This window comes from Aulostomus chinensis, chromosome 21 (genome assembly GCF_037954235.1).
Source record: "Aulostomus chinensis isolate RoL2024-O1b breed Wild chromosome 21, RoL_Achi_v1.0, whole genome shotgun sequence".
NCBI lineage: Eukaryota > Metazoa > Chordata > Actinopteri > Syngnathiformes > Aulostomidae > Aulostomus > Aulostomus chinensis.
The window spans coordinates 11,069,007-11,087,976 of NC_141340.1; the positions used below are offsets into that span (position 1 = coordinate 11,069,007).

The 18,970-nt window shown below is 42.3% G+C and overlaps 1 protein-coding gene across 1 annotated transcript in view; it reads left to right on the plus strand.

The window, feature by feature from the left end:
• Positions 1-18,970, plus strand: part of slco5a1 (solute carrier organic anion transporter family member 5A1) — a 38,741-nt gene that overhangs the window by 5,931 nt on the left and 13,840 nt on the right. Inside the window, exons 3-4 of the mRNA XM_086190830.1 lie at positions 14,911-15,043; positions 15,133-15,347. Coding sequence (XP_086046956.1) covers positions 14,911-15,043; positions 15,133-15,347 — 348 coding nt within the window. The remainder of the gene's footprint in view (positions 1-14,910; positions 15,044-15,132; positions 15,348-18,970) is intronic.

Consider the following 18,970-nt stretch of genomic DNA (forward strand, 5'->3'; position numbering starts at 1 on the left):
ACTTGCACTCTTGGACACTTAATTGCATCCATGGTTTTGTCTAGTTTGCAGCTTCTTTGTATGCAAATATGCATGGCGCCACGTTTACCACGAACAGCACAAGGTTCATGGGCTGATTCCTTATGATACATCTTATATGTTAGTGTTTGAGCTTGTTTTATTAAATACCTGTGGGTAAAACCAATAATCTGAAGCTGCGGCTGTAGAGGACTGTTTATTTATTGAAGAGGGGGAAAAGAAGTGCAGACCAGTTTTAGGAAGAGAGGCGCTTTAACACTTGAACACTGGTCCTGTCACACATGCTTGCATAAGCAAGGGGTGTGTTCTGCTCACATTTCGAAGAACAGTTGCTCTCAGTTTCTGTCCTGAAGTTGTTTTTTTTTTGTGGTGTGTGTGTGAATGTAATGTGTGTTCCCTGCAGATTAAAGCCCAAAAAAGTAGTTTACAAACCTCATTGCTGTGTTTTTTTGTTTTGTTTTTTTTCAGATTCAGGATTATCAGTCTCTGCTTCAGCACATCAATTTCTTTACTCAGTCAGTTTTAATAAATCATGTGTCCTGTTCAGCTAAAGCACCAGTCTCTAGAGAGTCGGCCTTCTCCCAGCTGCCCCTCCAGACTGACAGATCGCATTTCAGGATTGGTTTATGGTGCACATTTGGCCCCCGTCAGAAGCTGGCACACTTAAAGAAAGGAGGCGGGTCCTATTTCATCACTGTGCCATTGGCTTATTCACATGGTGGTTAAATTTTGTTCCACGCAGTCCTGTTTGCCATACTGGCCCTCGGGGTTACTCGGCAGCAGGCGACATTTTAGCTGCAGGATTGCCAGGAGTGACTCTCTCTACTTCTGCTCCCGTGTGATTCACTGACCTTTTTGTGGCCGCTACTGATGACTCTGTTCGTTCGTCATTATTTTTTCTGTTGTTTCTTCCTCCAACAACCTGTAATTCTTGCAGTTTCCTCTGTGATCACTTGGAAGGAAGAGTAGGAGCGACTGTCGAAGGCAGAGAGTCTTGGAGTGTGTGGGAGTTTATTTGTTTCCAGAGGCAGAGCGACTGTTCAGTTCTGGACCTCATTGGCTGATGATGACCGGCCATTATCAGTGGCGTGGACGCGTTGTTTTGACAGTGTGGGAAGGTTCCTGGGGAAATGCCACAACAGGGTTTTGTGATAGCAGGAATGCTGAGAAACCTTTTGTTGTCAGCTATGCATGGAAAAATGAACATTTTTTCTTTGTTCTTGCTGGCTCTTTGGTCCATGTTGTTCCCCCTAATCCTTCTTGATCCCCGGAGCTTGTTGGCTTTGGCTAAAATTAAATAGATTCCCAAAATAGCTTTCAAAGTAGTTTAATTGTCTAAGCATGGAAACACTTATTTCTCATATTTCGGCAAATTTAAACAAAAGAAACTGGTTTGTAAATGTAAATGATTGTCGTTTTTCGACAGTCACAGAGGTGAAATGCAACAGTTAAACACCCCTCATTTACCATATTTTCTCAAACCAACACACTAAGCCCTGGCATGATAAACCATGGAAGGCGGTGTACATACAAGAAGAAGTCCTGCAAAAGACATGCAGTACAGCCCACCCATTCCACCCCATCCCCTTTGTTGCTCAAGTATCCCATGACCCCTACTGACATAAATCACCAATGTTCCAACACAAAGGAATTGGATTATTACGCTTATTCCCTCAATGGTATAGAGAATGTACATGCAGCAGTTGTATAATATTCTGAAAAATGGGAGCAAACCAATACATGGAAACTGAAAAAAACAGCTTTTAAGAGCCATTTGTTCCCTTACTGACACCCTTCTTTTTTTCCAGCAATAATCTCAATAAAAGTTTGGGCTAATGCACAACAACTAGTTGCACGATGTAAACAACACGATAAACTGCAGCATACTCAGCTGTATTTAAGTTCTTTTCTGACTTACAGAGATATTTGCTGCTCTTTTTTTGGTTCTTTTTATTCCAGTGGTAAGCGTATTTCATTTAGCAGTCACGAGTCCGGCTGACAACATGTGCTGATCGTTTGTAGTTGTCTCTCAAGAGGAAGAGATTTCTCACATGGAATGATCCTAGGAGGTGCGTGCCTGCTCATTAAAGTCAACCAGAAGCATCCGTGATTGTTTCACACAAATAATGTTATATCCAGGTATTTTACCAAAAACACCAAAGGGTTTATGATAATGGTTAAAATGAATCAATATATCATCTACATACACAAACTGTACAAACTGCCTGAGCAAAAGAGAAAAATACATATGGACAAAAGAGAGGATATGGAAACAGATTTATGAGCAATTTTGACCTTTTAAAACTTTTTTTTTTAAATCAATGAAATGGGTAGCCAATATGGACGAAACAAAACATCAAAAACTTCTAACACTCAAGATAAAGTCCTCCACCCAACTTTTTTTTTTTTCCTAAATCGTGGGAATTATACGATGGCCTCAGTTTCCTGTGAATTTGGGCAAATAACAGAGGTTTATTCATAAAAGTAAATGAAAGTCACACGTTAATTATATAAAAGTGACATTTACCAAGTTGAATACCTGAAACCTCTGATTAAGCTAATGGAGATTGGGAAAAGTGATATGTTCTTCTTGCCTGTGGCATCCAGCAGCCAGGAAATGAGTTGTTGTCAATAATTACCAGTTGCTAGCTGTTAGGTGGGACACAGAATGTTTTGAGATACCCTATCCAAGGGGTGATTGTTATCATGCACTAAAGAAGACCTGCAGCAGCATTAACTCTCACCGGGTGAAATAGTTGGTGAACAGAGACACAGCCAGTACCAGCACATCAAGTTACATTCAGTTTAATTCCCTTCTCTCCCTCTTCAACATCTTATCTCCTCAGCTCAGACAGCCATCTATTCTGCCTCGAGGCTCTTTTTAGGAGTGTTATTTTGCTGCAAAGATGAAAAAAATCATCCCTTTTTTCGAGTGCCCGCAGAGCAACGGACTGGCTATTGTTCTCCTTGACCTCAGCTCTGCAAAGATGGAGAGGGAAGGAGGGAGGGATGCTGGAGGGAGAAGTGTTAATGGCATATACTTAAGTGTCAAATCGCGTAGAGAAGAAAAAGTTGTGGTATTTAGAGAAGAAATTGTGATAAAATTAATAAAATTGCCAGTCATATATCTCCATTTTTATTGACATTTATACACATAATTAATGAGTATCCTTGTCTGACCTTCCGCTGTTGTCCTGGCTTTGCCATCAGGGTTGAACTTCCTGGAGGTGATGCCTCTCTCTCAACTCAACCCTGTGGGATTGCCGCTGCCCATCAGTGATACAGACCTGCTGCAGCAGAATAATGCATCAAGACCTAAAATGCAGCCTGACAGGCGTACGGACCGGGGCGAATTACACTATGCACATTCATAGCACTTCTGCCAGGGTCTGTCACACCACTAAATGTAGCGTTAAGCTGGTTGTGCATTATGTAAGACAGGCTAATAGGCTAACATGTAATAAGATGTAGCTCACTGGAGAGGCAGTGTTTTGACATGAGTTTGGGATGTGGTGGGAAAATGCTTGTTTATTTAAAGGAGGACTCTTGATAGCTAGTATGCAGGCACTTTCTAACATTTATCTTGTTGTCAGACTTTGTTAACAGGTCAGGAGCCAAATTGTGGGTAGATGTTCTGAGGGTGTGAGTTGGGGGATGGCATCTGTTGAGAACTGGCAGGGTGCTTGCACAGGGGTTTAGTTTGTGTGCGTGTGTGTGTGTACCTGCAATAAGGGGGCGGATGAGATTTGGGGCTTATTGTGAGCGACTGTGTTTGCAGTAGTTTTCCTGCTAGCGGTAACATCTGTGTATGAAGGCTGTGAATGAGACAAGCCTGCCACAGTATATGATTTATTGATTTTTTTAAAACATTTTTTTAATGTTTAATCTTGACTTTTCTTATTATTGTCACGTAAATTTAGCGTATTGCAAACAGAAAGAACGGCAATCAATGAGATTAAGACAAAACCTCAACATCCTGCCTTATCTTGTTTGTCAGGCAAGATACAAGCGCCTGTGAACAACTGGAAACAGTACTTTTAAGTAAAAAGAAGCGTGTTTTTGACTGAGCTCTGTAGTACATTTGGAATCGGTTTGTCTTCTTTAAGAGTCGCTCTTAAGGAGGATTGGAGGGAGGAGGATTCACTAATGTATCGGCCAAATTCTTTTAGTTAATCTTTTAGTACCATGGGCCAGAGTTCTGTGGTGTTTCTGAAAATGAGGCTGAAAAAGCTGCAGGTGCAAGCTGGTGCCTGACAAGCTCAGATCTGTGCTAACTACTCTGATGTATTCAAATGCACACACACAAATAGACCCCTGGAATAATATGGTTTTACCCCCCTTACCAGATGCTTCATTCATGGCCACTCATCAGCTGCAAGATGATCAGCCACCCTCTCAAACGCTGGAACATTATCTATTCATAGACAAACACAGCGCTGATGGACTTGTTTGTCATTACATCGGGCAGCTGCTGTAACACAGGGGGCTTTTTAATTTGCTCTGTTTCTCACATTTCTGACACCACAAATGATTTGTAACAGCCATCGTAATTTGGATGTTTGACTGCTAAACTAGAGTTGAAAAGTCTCGTAGCTGAATCCTTGTCTTATTCAGTAGAAATTACAAAACTTGCAACCACACTATTTAGTCTAGTTTACCAGAACATCATTTTAGGTATAATCTTACTGTCAGGATATTATTTCAGGTGGCACTGTCCGCCCTTTCCTCTTTCTGTGTGCTGCCATTTTCAAAGTACCTCTTGCTGTCCATTCATCCATTTTCTATATCGCTTTCGGGTTTCCAGTCCGTCGCAGGGCCATCAGGAGAAACTACAGTCAAGTTATGGGCTCAGTATCTTGTTCAAGGATACTTGACCGGGGGAGTGAGGATTGAACCAACGACCCCTGGGTTGCTAGACGGCCACGCTACCTCTGAGCCCCGCCGCCCCTACCTCTTGCTGTTTGAAACAATTTCTTAGCCAGCTAGCTAGTAGCAACCTACGAGTTGAAAAGTTTGGACAAAGATTTGTCATGCAGTAAGGCATGTTGGACCCCCTTTTTTTTTTTTTAGCTGTAAACATCTGAGCACGTTTGGGTGAAAGAACAGACTGAAATGTTTTGCACATGTTCACATTGAATAGCCTGTAAGTGAAAGTGCCCAATGTAGAGTGTTGTCGAGGCACAACAACAGCATGTAAAGACAGAAGTTCCTATTGGTTCAGATGATGCCTCCTGCCGGTTTCCCCCCTCCCCATGTTTAAACTCTTGTGGCTTGTAAAGATATTTAGCTGGCAAGATATTTGTCAGTTCACTCTGCAGAATCTCTATGTCTTTTGATTTGTGGATTTGCCTAAGCGTGGAAAAATTGGAACTAAAATCTCATAGTAAGTCAAGTAGGATGTCTAACTAACTGACACCTCCAGCAGATTCAGGTCAGCTGATTAAATGCTTCTCTGGTGTCTGTCATGAAATTCTGGGCCAATATCAATTTGGCTTGTATCCTTTGTCAAACTGCGACATGGACATGTTGAGCTCTGGAGCTGCACTTCTAAGTTAGGAAGCTCCAGCTTGATATATTCTAACCTATAAAGGTCTTTATAAACCTTGACTGTGCCCCTAATCTCACAGATCTGATGACCTATTCAAACCCAGAATAGCAAAGTGTAGTTTGGCCCCAAAGTGAGCCTGACCCTGGGCGCTCTCTCCCTGCCTGTTCCCCTGCCTGTACATGATGTTCTGTATATTTGTGAGATAAGAGTTCAGTCAGTGCTTCATGAAAACAAAAAAAACAAAAACAAGAGTAACAGTCAGAAGGAAAGAGAGATTTAGGAGAAAAGTCCTGAAGAGAGGGAGGTTTAGAGAGTTAAGGAGAGAGCAGCAGGGTTAATTTATGCGGCAGCATTTGCAAGACTTCTGGGAAATGGTAGAAGAGGAAGTATTATTAAAGAGAGGTGGTACATTTCTCTCAGGCTGAACTCTTTGACTCATATTCCATCACTGATACAGCTGAAGAACTATGTCTGATTGACTTTAGTGAGAGTGTGAGATGGACTATTTGACTTCATGACTTTTGCAGTCAGATGTATTCGCTTTGCCCTTCAATTAGACATCCGACAGAGCACATTAGCGGCGGCGTGCTGTCAGTGCAGGTCCAGTAGCCTTCCACGGCGTTAGAAAACAATTGAAAAGGGTCATTAGGTATCAGGATCAGGGATGATGCGATGCTGCAAAAGATGTGGGTCATGTTTTAATTCTGTGAAAATGTTATAACCATTTAATAACAAAAGGCTGTGAATGAGAGCTCTGTTATACCTCACTGACTTATAACCCTATTGTAGTTTTCCTGATGCAGCAGATAGATGTAGAGAAACCTCTGTTTTCTTTTCTTTGTACAATTGTCCAAATATTTGATTTGGCAGCTTGGAGAAGCCCTGAATGCAAAATATCGCAGTTTACTTGTAGATTTATTACAGTGTTGCTGCAACAGTCTTCTCCATTGTGACAAAGATTAAAAAGTTACAAGTTCTTTCAGAAAGAGGGACTGTGGCGCAGGAATGGTAGATTTATGTCAGGCTCCATCTACTGAATAAGCAGCATCCAGTTTAGAGGATGTAGGAGGCAGGAAGAAATGTGAAAAGCAAACTGATGCTTATTAAGTTCTTTGAGCCCCTTGTGACTTGTCATGTCTTTAATGGGCTTACAGTAATTATTCATGGGAGGTAAAGTGGTACAAAGGCACGATGGGTGGCCTGGATGTTGACTTACAAGTCTTGAAAAGCTTAGATAAGTGTGATCAATGAGTTCTTTGAAGACCCATCAGCCTGTTCAAGTCTGAGCTCTCGGCCTGTACCAGTCAGTACTGGATTCATACCAGGATCAAAGTTCTTTACTCTATTTTATCCGTTAAAGTTTTCAGGGAAAGCACGACAGAATCTAAAACAGCTATACAGTTATGATGCTTCCGTCCATCCATTTTTACCCTCTTGAACAGGGAACCCCAACTTCCCCTTTCTTGACCACATGGACTTTGCTCTGACTGGGTGGCTAAGATGTTACCAGGCCAGTGTGGCGTTTTAATCCTTCCGCCTGGTCCTCTGTCTTGCCGCCTCCTGGATGCGCCTGGAACACCTCCCTAGGCAGGCCTCTTTATCTTAAAGACAGACCAGGAGCACAAACACTGTAATACATCGGAGGTTACTGTAAAACTAAACAAGACAAAAAAGACAAGAAAAAGAGATGCTGAGTTTTATCAAGGGGCGGCACGGTGGTGCAGTGGTCAGCACTGTCGCCTCACAGCAAGAAGGTTACGGGTTCAAGCCGCGGCAGCACAGGATCTTTCTGTGTGAGTCTCCATGTTCTCCCTGTTCCTGTGTGGGTTCTCTCTGGTACTCTGGCTTCCTCCCACAGTCCAAAGACATCAAGAGGGGACGAGGCTGATTGATACTCTAAATTGATTGTAGGTGTGACTGTGAGTGTGAATGGTTGTCTGTCTCTATGTGTTGGTCCTGTGATGGACTGGTGACCTGTCCAGGGTGAACCCCGCCTCTCACTTGAAGGCTGCTGGGACAGGCTCCAGCCCCCCCCACAACCCTTAACAGGATAAGCAGTAGAAAATGGATCAATGGATGGATGGAGCTTTGTCTTATCACAGGTTCATCTTTTCACAGATTATTTTGACACAGTAATGATGAATAGACATTGTTTTGTGACCTGTTTTGATCACGATGCCACAGATCGCCAAAAGTGAACAGCATTCATTTGTGTATCGCAGAGAGAAAAGCTACTGACTCAAACGAAAATGGCTTCTCAGACCATTTTTATGATTCTGGGTACACTCGATTGAACAGCTTCTCTTTCATTTCCATCACTTCTGTTGCCTTTTGTCATCTTTCATTTCACCCCGCCTCACATCCTCTCTTGACTTCCATCTCGTTCCCTCTCGAACGCTCCCTATTCAATGAAAAGCACTTGTGCATTTTCCCCCCATTTTTCACCTTATGCCTAATGCATGAACACTGACAATCACATGAACGTTCTCCCACAAACTGTCTCCCATGACTATGAATGAGATGTTAAGGGGTGTATATCAGTTTTGGGATTCAGAACATCTTAAAAGAGATGATTACACATGACAAATGAATTCAGAGAAAGCCGACTTTTGTTTTTGCCATGGTGTGACGTTGAATTCTGGAGCTACAGTCGCGATGTGGACTTTCACTTGGTCAGGTTTTTTTTTGTGGACAGAAATATAACAAAACAAAACAAAAAAGCATTGCGCCCTTAGCAAATAAAGAACATGGAATCTTGAAAAAAAAAGAAGAAGAGAGAAAGCATTTGGAAAAGCAGTGGTGTGGTGTGTTGTGTCAATAACATGCATATTAATAACCCTTGTCCTTTACCGGTATGTGTGTATGTGAGAGAGCAGTTACAGTCACTCTGCATGCCCTCTGGGTAAAACTGTAAGGTTAGGACTTGTAAGAAGACACTGCCATGTCAGCAAGTTGCTATGACAATGCTATCGCTCCCCTATTTCACTGTCTTTTTCTTTCTCTTGTCTGATGGGGGGAAGGTCACATGACCGACAGATACATAGAGTGGTGTCCCTTTCTTTTCAACACCCACAGCTGCATAGATCATCTATCATGCAGTTGTCACCTGCAGCAACACTTTACAAAGAGATCCAACCATTCAGTTGGACTGCACCATGCCTGCGTCCATGCATCAAAAAGAGTAAAAATTATTCAACAAAGCAGAATAGCTCCATTTATCTTAGAGAGAGCTGTGATAAAAAGCTACTATTCTAGCAAGTCCTAGTGATTCAATAATATCTGATGCATACTGCTACATACAAGTAATGCCGGGAAGACGGGGTGATCACATCGTTCTGAGATTGGCCAGCACGCATGTAAAGCTCTGAACACAAATTCAAGGTCGTGTACCTGCATGTCTGTCAGCCATTCTTGAGATTGTTTGCTCACTAGACTTTGGATGCTAAAACCTGAGTCTTCTGCTGGCAGAGAGACGATAAAACCATCATTTTCAACCTTGTATTCAAAGGAAATCGGTATGTTTACGTGACATTTGAAATGGATTTATGTGTTTGGCTAAAACGCGACTAGATATTTGGAGGATTTATCTACTATGATACGCTTCAGTTGACCCCAAACTGGCCAGCGTTGTGCACATGTTCCGTAGGTCCCGCTATGATGTTTAGTATGCAAATCTAACTTGCACGGTAAAAGAAGTGCAATGGCAAAACCCCGCAAACAAGACATGTACTGCATAGTTGTCCACATTTCTTTAATAGTGTTTAATTTTGGGCACCCTGGTAGGAGAACAGCCCATTGTGTCTGTGGCTGAGAACCTACATGAGTCAATCAAAACCTCAATCACTGCACTAGAACTTCCTCTGGTTGTTTGGTGGAGGGTTATTGGGCAGAATGTTGTGATCCTTCCAACCAACCCTCTGACACCCCTAAATAGGAAAAATCCTGGTTGTTATGTACCCAAAAGGTGAACCAGAAAAAAGACTGCAACTTCACTGCATAATAAACAATTCTTACCTGGTTCTTGTACACTGTAGCCATTACAGTGTTTCGCAAAATAAAGCGATATTTCTAAATTACCAACAAAGTACTTTTACGATTTGCCGGTGTTTCCATTGAAAGGTGTTTAGCGCATAAGCCTTAATTCTCGTAAAATCTTGTCCCGCAAGACTCCACTTTTAGGAGGATGGAGGTATAAAACAGTTTGCATATAGGAGCAGCTATTTGGGTTGTCACAACTACTGCTTCCACTGTTCGCATCACAAGACGAAGGCGGCGAATGATCGTTCAAAGTCAAAGTCCGTATGTATGGGAGCGGACATGAGTAAGGGATTGCGAAGGGATTTAACCTAACTCCCTACGTCATGTCTGGTCACGTTTAAATGCGAAAAAAGTGTTTCCATTGCACATTTGCGATACTCTTATATCGCCACATCTGAAAAAACACATCATGAGAGCGTACAAACTTTAATGATATTTGAGAGCCTTTTGAAATGTAGGTGTTTCCATTACTATTTTTTTTATTGCAATATTTAGATTTTGCGCAATTCTAGGGGTAATGCAAACACAGCTAATGACAGTAGTCCAATTAATTGAACCCTCTTGGTGGCTAGAGAGCAACAAACTCCTGAACAAGACATAATTGCAACCAGATGTCAGCACTCACTTGAACACATTTGTACTCAACTCACTTTGTATTGAGTTGTGATGAACGGACAGTTTGACCCTGATAATTCTTCTGTTCAATGACTTCTTGCCTTTTAACCCCATAGTGCTCCTACAAGGCCGTGAATGTCCTGCCCTTTATTTTGTCCACGTAATTAAATCAAATCATTAGTCTGTGTTAATGAGTTTGGCCACCCGGGAGCTGCTTCATTAGGCCCAATGTGCCGTCTCATCAGGTGTGTTTGCTCCACCAACCCCTCCTTCATTCTCTGGTGCTCAGGCTGTCATTCAGGGAGGGTTAGGTGAGCAGAAGGTCAAAAGAGCTGGGGGGGGGGGTGGTTGGGGGGTTGCTGCAGACGCCATTTTATTGTTATGGCTGAAATTCCATTCAAAGCCAAGGCAACAATAGAAGCAGCTGGGTGCCATAAATCCCAGAATTCTTTGAATTTACTTACTTTCAAGAGGCTTTGTTGACATTGAACTAGTCAGTTGAAATATGCATAATCTCTTTGTAAAATATATCTACTTAACTTTCCAGATTTAATGTGTTTTTATCAATACACATCAAATATGTTTTAGCTTTAATTTTTGGTTGGACAAAGAAGTCACTTAACAGTTTCTGGGAAAAAAGGGGGAAGTTAATTTTTCACAATTTGCAGGCATTCCATAAACTAAAGAATTGCAAGACTGACTAATCTGATTGGTAAAAGAAAAACCATTACTTCCATCCCTTGATAATTGGGCAAAATGACGGTTGAAATACAAAATAGCCCTGCAGTAAAGACGATTTTACCAGGACAAAAGCCTCAGTGCCCATCTGGACATTTACCTTCCTCTAACCGTGCATCTAATTCACATCTAAGAGGAGACGCTGTGAATGAGTCAGTGCAGATGATGAATACAGAGAGTCAGGAGGAGCAGAGTGTGGAGGAGGCAGACAACAGAGCAGCGCTGGTCCCTAAAGGAGGGATATGAGAGGGAGGCTGCTGCTGAGCAAGCTTTATCACTCGGTTACACAGCAGGATCAGTCGCCACAGACTGCAGCTCAATCCTCTTCTTTTTCTGTGTTCTATCACTCTCAAATGTTGTTCTGTTTCTTCCCACCTCGTCTGTTTTCTCTGCTGTCTCTTTCCTGACTCTCAGTTTATGAGTTTTTCTCACTATAATACCTCACTCCGCCTGGATTACTGTTGAGTAAATCTCATCTGTGGATGTCCGACCCTGCAATGTCCATCCATCACAAACTAAGGAACTGAAATTGGGGTTGATGATGACTCCCTTTCTTCATTCGTACCCATGATGTACATGCACTCAAGCACTTTTGTGTATTCTAGTCACATGCAGAGGCACTGACCTTGGATCTTTGCGTTGCCATTGACAGTTCTTGTGTGTGCTTGCGCAATAAACATCAAATCTCATCAAACTGTTGTTGCTGAAATGGAATCCTGCTGGGTACTCGTTTTCATTTTGTGTCTTTTTGTAGCATATCTAATGTACAGAACGTCGTCAGCACAACATATTGAAAGTCAGCCTGAACGGTCATGTAGCTGCTGACTTTGTATAACGCACGAGTGAAAACCAATAACAGCAATAACAGGTCCTCATCCATTACCTCCACACGTGTGCAAAGCCATAAGAAGGCTATAATGTATTGTCCTTCACGTGCTGCCGGTGAAGGTCTATTGCGTAATTGAGTAAAGGGAGCCGGTGGCGCGGCGTGTTCTTCATTGTCATGCACCCCTACGCTCCTCTGACGCTTGAGCATGTGTGTGACTGTGTGTGATGGAGCACTGCTGCTGCCGCTGTGCCATTATATCTCTCAATCTGTTACCCCACTCGCTTTTCAGCCTGGCTGCAGCCCTCCAGTCCGTTCAACCCGAATTACTGTTCCTGAAACGCTGCGGCCTGGTGCCAAGCAGGCGAGATAGGGCAATGAGCAAGACAGGCACGCTTTATGACTCCCCTCGTCCTCCAGTGGGTGAGAACACTGTTAACATGATTGATGGAGTAGCGAGACAGGCTTTTACACAATCACCCGAGGGAGATAAAATATTGCTGTCTGGGTGTCTGAGAGAAAGAGGAGGATTGAGATTGGAGCAAAACCAAACAACCATACTTGGTGGAGGGACCTTTGCCCAACGAGCCAACTGTTCCATGCACGCTGATACCAGCTTGTGTTTGAATAAGTGCCAGCATTCAGTAAGGTGACTATGATGAGTGTCTAAGTATTAAGTCATACTAAGAGCTGAAATCCTCCATAACTGATTCACTCGTAATATCAAATCAGTTTTATTCATATAGCGCTAAATCACAGCAAAAGAATGACTCTGTGCAAATAGAGCAGGTCCAGCTTCTTACACAATAATAACAAATAATTCAATTCGATGACATACTGGCAAAGACCTTTCTGAAATGTTGATGTCCTTAGCTCAAGACAACCTTTCTCTGAATCATTCTCTCATTTTTCTCTTGCTTCTGCCTTTTACGATATTTTATGTTTGGTTTCTAAGAACTAAACCCCTCAGGAAAAGAGATTGTATGCAATGATGAGTACTATCTGAATTTGACTTAAAGACGAAAAAATACTGCCTTTATACGGGCTCAGGATGGGCTGCCATCTGCCTCGACTGGCTGAAGCAAAAGCTGGGGTGTATTATCTGTAGAAGTATATTATCCTCAAAGCTCCTGCATCACGCTTTGGTTTGTGTGTGTTCACTTGCTTACATCTTAGTAGATTCAAGTCTGAAAGCCCTGCTGTCTATAGAAGGATGTTTTTCCAACCGTTCAGACTCATCTGCAGTCACCTGTCTGGTATCATTGTCAGCCTTTGTATTGCCGACTATGTTCGCTGCTGTCTGAATGCAAATGAACTTTTTGTATAGAACAAAAGTTTGATGCACCAGCAGCTTTTGTGAGACATTTTTTCATTTCAAGATGCAGATCAAACAGACAAGACCTTTTGCTTCTCTTGCCAGCTGTAATTAATTATTGTCCGTGGTTGGTAATATCCTGTTACATTGCGTAACAGTTTGACTGCTGCAGTGAATTGACACTGTGACCAGCAGGATATGAGAAATGGAGAAGTGAAAGGAGTTCAAAGATAAATATGGTACGTAAGTAAAGAGAACAGAGGGACAGACCCCTGCTGCTGGTGCTTATAGAAGTGAGTCATGTAGATCTGCAGATCCTCAGGCTCACATTCATGGCCACACATGCTTTATATTTATTTTGTCAGATATATAACTTGTTTGTGTCTCGGTGATTAAGCATTTGTACATGTCTGCGTAAATAAAAGCCCATGAAATAGACCATTGTTGTCTTATGTTAGTGTGTTGTGCTCATGCACGTCTGTTTCAGGCTGATAAGAGGATTGGCCGAAGGGTCTTTTGTTTTTTTAAGCAATATTTTCCTGGCTTTCTCTTTTTCCTAATAGTATGTTACAAGGAAAGCGTGATTTGATTCAGTCTAGATAAGCATTTGGGTTTAGGACATTGTTGAAACCTTAGTATTGGAGCAAACATGCATATTTGTTCTCTGTTGGTTACGTCCATAGAGGACAGGATGTTGAAGTACGCTGAAAGAGTTTTGGATGGAATATGAGGGCAGTAATAGATCTCAGTTGCTCGGGATGTGGGGACACAGCATGCAAACGCTAGCTGGAAAGAACCAGACAGATGAAATGGAGATGGATATTGTTATGCAATAAGGGAGAGGGGAAGAGTTACGGGAGAGATGTTCTGTGTTAACACATAGCACACCTGCCGCCTCCATATTAAACAGTGTTCGCAACACACACCTGCATAAACACACTTTCACATTTGCACACACTGCTGATGGGGTTTAGCAGCAGTGTCCAAGAAAGAAACTTCTGAGAAATACAATGAGAAGAACCAGATCCATTGGTTTGTGTGTGTGCGTGTGTGTGTGCGTGTGTGAAGAGTGGCAGAAGCTATACTGCAAGTGAAAATGGAGTCTGCTTCCGTCATTCAAAAAAACATTTAACTGCACACGCACACACACACACACACACACACACACACACACACACACACACACACTCTCTCACACACTCATCTATAAAGAGCTAATGCTAAGTCATGAACAGTCTCTCACACACTCCCTGACAGCTAGCGGCAATGTTCCAGGTGTAATTACGATCACGGCTGGTAAATGGCTTTGACTTGTGTCTCTGCTGGGTATCCGCAGGGTTTTTCCTTCCCTACTTGTCCAACCAAGATTTTCCAGCTTTAATGAGTTTTTGCCATCCTGTGGTACAGTGACGAAGTGTGATTGGCTAACCTCAGAGAACCCCCCTTGTGGTTAATCTTTCAGCCGCTCAGAAGGAAAGCTGTGGGCGAGCACTCAGGTCAATACAAGACCTCTGGAGCTTTCAGGTCAGTAGGTTAAGACGGTACGGAAACTGTGAGAGATGACCTCGGGGTGTGTGGAAAGTTTCTACAGATTACAGTGCAGGTGTTCTCAGTGTGGTACACGATGCATCAGTGGTAATGAACAGCCCCCTCAGGCCTGATTTAAACAGCCACATAGAACAGCGGGTCATTAAGAGCGTTAATGAGTAAAGTGGAAAAACTTCTCAAACTAAATGCTGAGAGTTAATTTGTGCTTCATTCAAATTTACAAAGTTTTTTTTTTTTTTTTTTTAAATATTTTCTCTGCTCTAGCCATCATGTATGTGATGGGAGCTCTGGGACCTGCAGCTGGTTACCTGCTGGGAGGCGTGCTCATCGGCTTCTATGTTGACCCCAAAACTGTCGTCAACATCGATCAGAGTGACCCTCGCTTTGTTGGCAACTGGTAAATCTGTTTTTCAACATGCATGGATGCCGGTTTCTAGTATATATACTGTTGCTTTTGTAAAAATGGTCCTTGTTTGCATCTTTCAGGTGGAGTGGCTTCCTCCTGTGCGCCATAGCCATGCTCCTGGTCATCTTCCCTATGTTTGCCTTTCCTAAAAAGTTGCCTCCACGCCACAAAAAGAAGAAGAAAAAGATGGGTTCACCTGGTGACATGTCTAGTGACGATGACATGATGAAGGAGAAGTCTGGTAGCAAAAGCCAGAATGTTTCGTCCTCCATGGGCTTTGGGAAGGACATCAAAGGTGAGTAATGGACAATAACGTCCCACCTCTTCACTCCTCATTGTGAACGCTGAGCTGATGATTGATATGCAGTTGAATGGTAATCTAATCAAAGACCAGGATTAGCCATTTTACCCAGTAGCGGAGAGTTCATTGTGCTGCTTCAACGACATTATTGATTTGTGATTGAAGTGGTGGACTGCATGGTTACTTAATGATGCAGGTCAATCACTGAGAAGTGGATACTCGGTGCTATACTTTGTGAAATCTGCAACACATGTAAACAATAAAATCGTATCCTGTCCTTTGCCTCTTGCACTTGCTGTTAAAACATTTCCTTTGCAGATCAGATTCACAAGAAATCTCTTCATTTTTCCTTGGAAGCGCCTCCTCTTCCTGCCAAATCCTGCTCCAGTGTTTCCCAGCGTCTTCTCCTCTCTCTCCCTTTCTAAATGAGCTCTCAGGGGAACTCCGTCGCATTTCCACACACAGGAACAGCCCGACTCTCGAGCAAAAAATAAAAAAGCTGCATATCATAAGCAGACTTGCCATCATGGATGCTAACATGTATTTAAATGGATGAATACTCATTTATCTGTGCAATCCAGATGGAGTTTTACCTTAGAGAGCTGATACATGAATAACATACAGTGTGTGTGCAAATTCTCCCACTGCGTCACTTGTCCCAGCAAGATGTTTCGGCTTGTTCCTCTGACACTTCAAAGTTTGGCATTGTACTGCTGTGCATGTCTTTCTTTTGAGGCATTGGTGTTTGTCCATTGTACAAATTCAGCACTTTCTGTGAAAAGCTATACTGCACCGAAGCTGTTGTTTTTGACAAGCATTTTCGTGCCCTTCACATCAACACCGAACACTGAAAAATGCTAACACTGACATTTTCAGTAATGCACATCAGTGCTGTGGAATTTAGAGAATGGAATGTTCCAAAAACCTCATCAAATGTTATTCGAAGAAAGTACTTTGCATTTCTTTGACACATTGTTAGATATTGGGAACAACAGCTACTGCATATATCATAAACATATTTCAAGAACTTAGTCCTCTATAATACTGAAGTAATCTTAACGGACTTGTAAGATGCACTATGTATACACTTTTCTTTGAAACGCAATGTTCTTTGAAAGGTGTTCCGTTGTAAAGCTGCAACAAACAGACATTTACATCGATTATTCCATTCTAAGGATGCAGAATGAACCAAGTTGAGGCCAAAATCACAACATGATCATGGTTGGATTTTGCAAAAAGCAGCAGACTAATGTGAGTAAATATCACTTCCTGCACCCATTAGGTGGTGCTAGAGAGCACGTGTTGCTGTATATCACGTAAAGACAACACTGAGTCGTTTTTGTTGGTTTGTTGCATCAAGCTAATTACTTATAATCATACACACCGACTTAAATTGAGTTTGTAGATGTCTTCAGGCAGGGACTATCATCAAATGCGTAAAGTTTGGAAAATATCTGATCATGTGGAGTCGAAAATTTCCTGTTCTACAACAAAAATCCAAATTAGCCGCAGTCGTCACAGTAACACAGTTGAATCAAACCTCTTAGTTAGCACAGTGACTCATCCTCATGTTCTTCGGGCATTTCGGACCAAATTTAAGATGATCTGGTCGACCCATTCGGAAGAGTGCATTGGAGTGTAAAAAGGAAACAAAATGTGTCATTTCCTGCTTCCACCAGGTGTGGCTATTGCTAATATCTTGATTCTTCCCTGGAGAAAACTAGAATCCCAAGTCTCAGGTGACCTTTCCAACCAACAATCCAAAACTTAAAAATATTGTTTTTATTTTACCACTGACAAACATCACATGCTATTTTGGCCCTCGGCCTCCTTCTTTAAGCAACAATGTGATTTGAATCCTAAAATAAACTATCAGAGGAAAAAAACAAACAAACAAGCGCAACGGCTTTTTTTGCGAGCCCATGATCTGTCTGGGCGAGCAGCTGCCGGAGACGTGGACAGGATCTCGCCATCTGTCCCCCTCCAGACAAAATTACAGCCCAGCTCTCCAGGAATGAAACAATTAGCGTGACTGTACTATTGGTACTTTGATCTGAGAAAACAGTGACAGATGCCAACATTTCCACACCTAGAAGCAGTGTAGCTGAATTAGTGCTGTGACGGCAACCCAACCCCCCCGGGTCAGTGTTACTCAATGAGGGGCTGGCCAGCTTCTATACATCCTCTGTCATAAAAGGCCATAATAAGCCACTTAGCACTTCCTTTTGTTCTTTCTTCATTTGGTAACATCAGTGTGTGAATCTTGCGAGTCAGAGGAGGCACTAGTGATAGCCTTGAGATTATGAAGTCATCAATTTTTGCCCTCAGCCAAGGGCTTAAGACCCCTACACTGAGCTGAACGAGAGATGCCAATTGTGTGCTTAGTAGCATGACACGTCCCCCGTCAAATGTTTCAGTTTATTTCTAAATGGGGCTCATGATGACAGCCCACACACTCACAGACACTGACGAGACAAAGATGCTAGTTAAAATGATTTTTTTTTTTTTAATCCACTGTAATATTTCAATTTCAAAGGTATTCAATGCGTCCTCGTCCACCACACAGATAGCTCAGGTCAAGGTTCGGGAAGACGAGCTGTTTTCAGCAAGAATCAGGGAGTTCTGTTCGCACCCTCTTTCCTACTGGGCACTCAGTAACACAGTAGAAGAGCCAAAAAAATATCTTGAAGCTTTTTTTTTGGCCCTGCAATATGTTTGTGCATGAATCTGAAAATAGACAACTGCTGCCTTTTTGTGTAAATTAATTGTAGGAATGAATCATAGATTTTAAAAGGTTGTGTAATTTATGGTCGCGGATGTGAGAGGGGGGAGTTCTGCTACACGTTCTTGGTCTTCCACCCTGAAACTCCCATCAGCTGGCTCCTGTAATGTAGAGAAGGAGCAGCCCGAGTCCCTTGAGACTGCGGAGGTTCCTATTCTGTCACATGGCTCTGGGGATCTAAGGCTTCTAGTACACCTTGTGGATGATGAAAGTTTGTACTGTATGTTCTTGTGACTCAAGAACAGGGTTTTCTCTAACCTTGGTCCTCTGGCAAGGACGATTAGGACAGACCTTTCTCATGTAAGGAGCTTGAGACAGCGAAGTCTTCCAGATAATGTGAGAACCAGAGCAGGTGGGTGGAGGGTGACTCAAATCAAAATCTGAAGCTAAAGTGGTAGTCTGATCCAGAATAAACTGGTGCAGTTTGTTGATAGTGGGAAATACGTTTTGTATAATTTGGACCAAAAACTGCATGGTGAGGGAGGCTGTAACCTCTCATGCAACACTAGAAGAAGGAAAACAGTTGGAAAATGAAAATAAGACGCTGTACGGAGAAAGTAGAAGCTCCTTAACTAAACGACCCCGTCTTTTCATTTTCTGCATTTAAAACCAACCAAATCTGCCAGATTTACAAGGGATATGCAGGCTCCTATTCTTCAGACAGGGAACTCATGAATTCCAATTTTCTGGAATGCACCAAAAGAACAGATCTGTGTTTTCCACCAGAATGTAAATACATCTGCAGCTCACTAAACACAGGAAACAACAACATAAAGAAAAGAAACCATTTGTTATACTGTTTGTCGCCTGACATCACATCTTTCTCTGGAAGGGC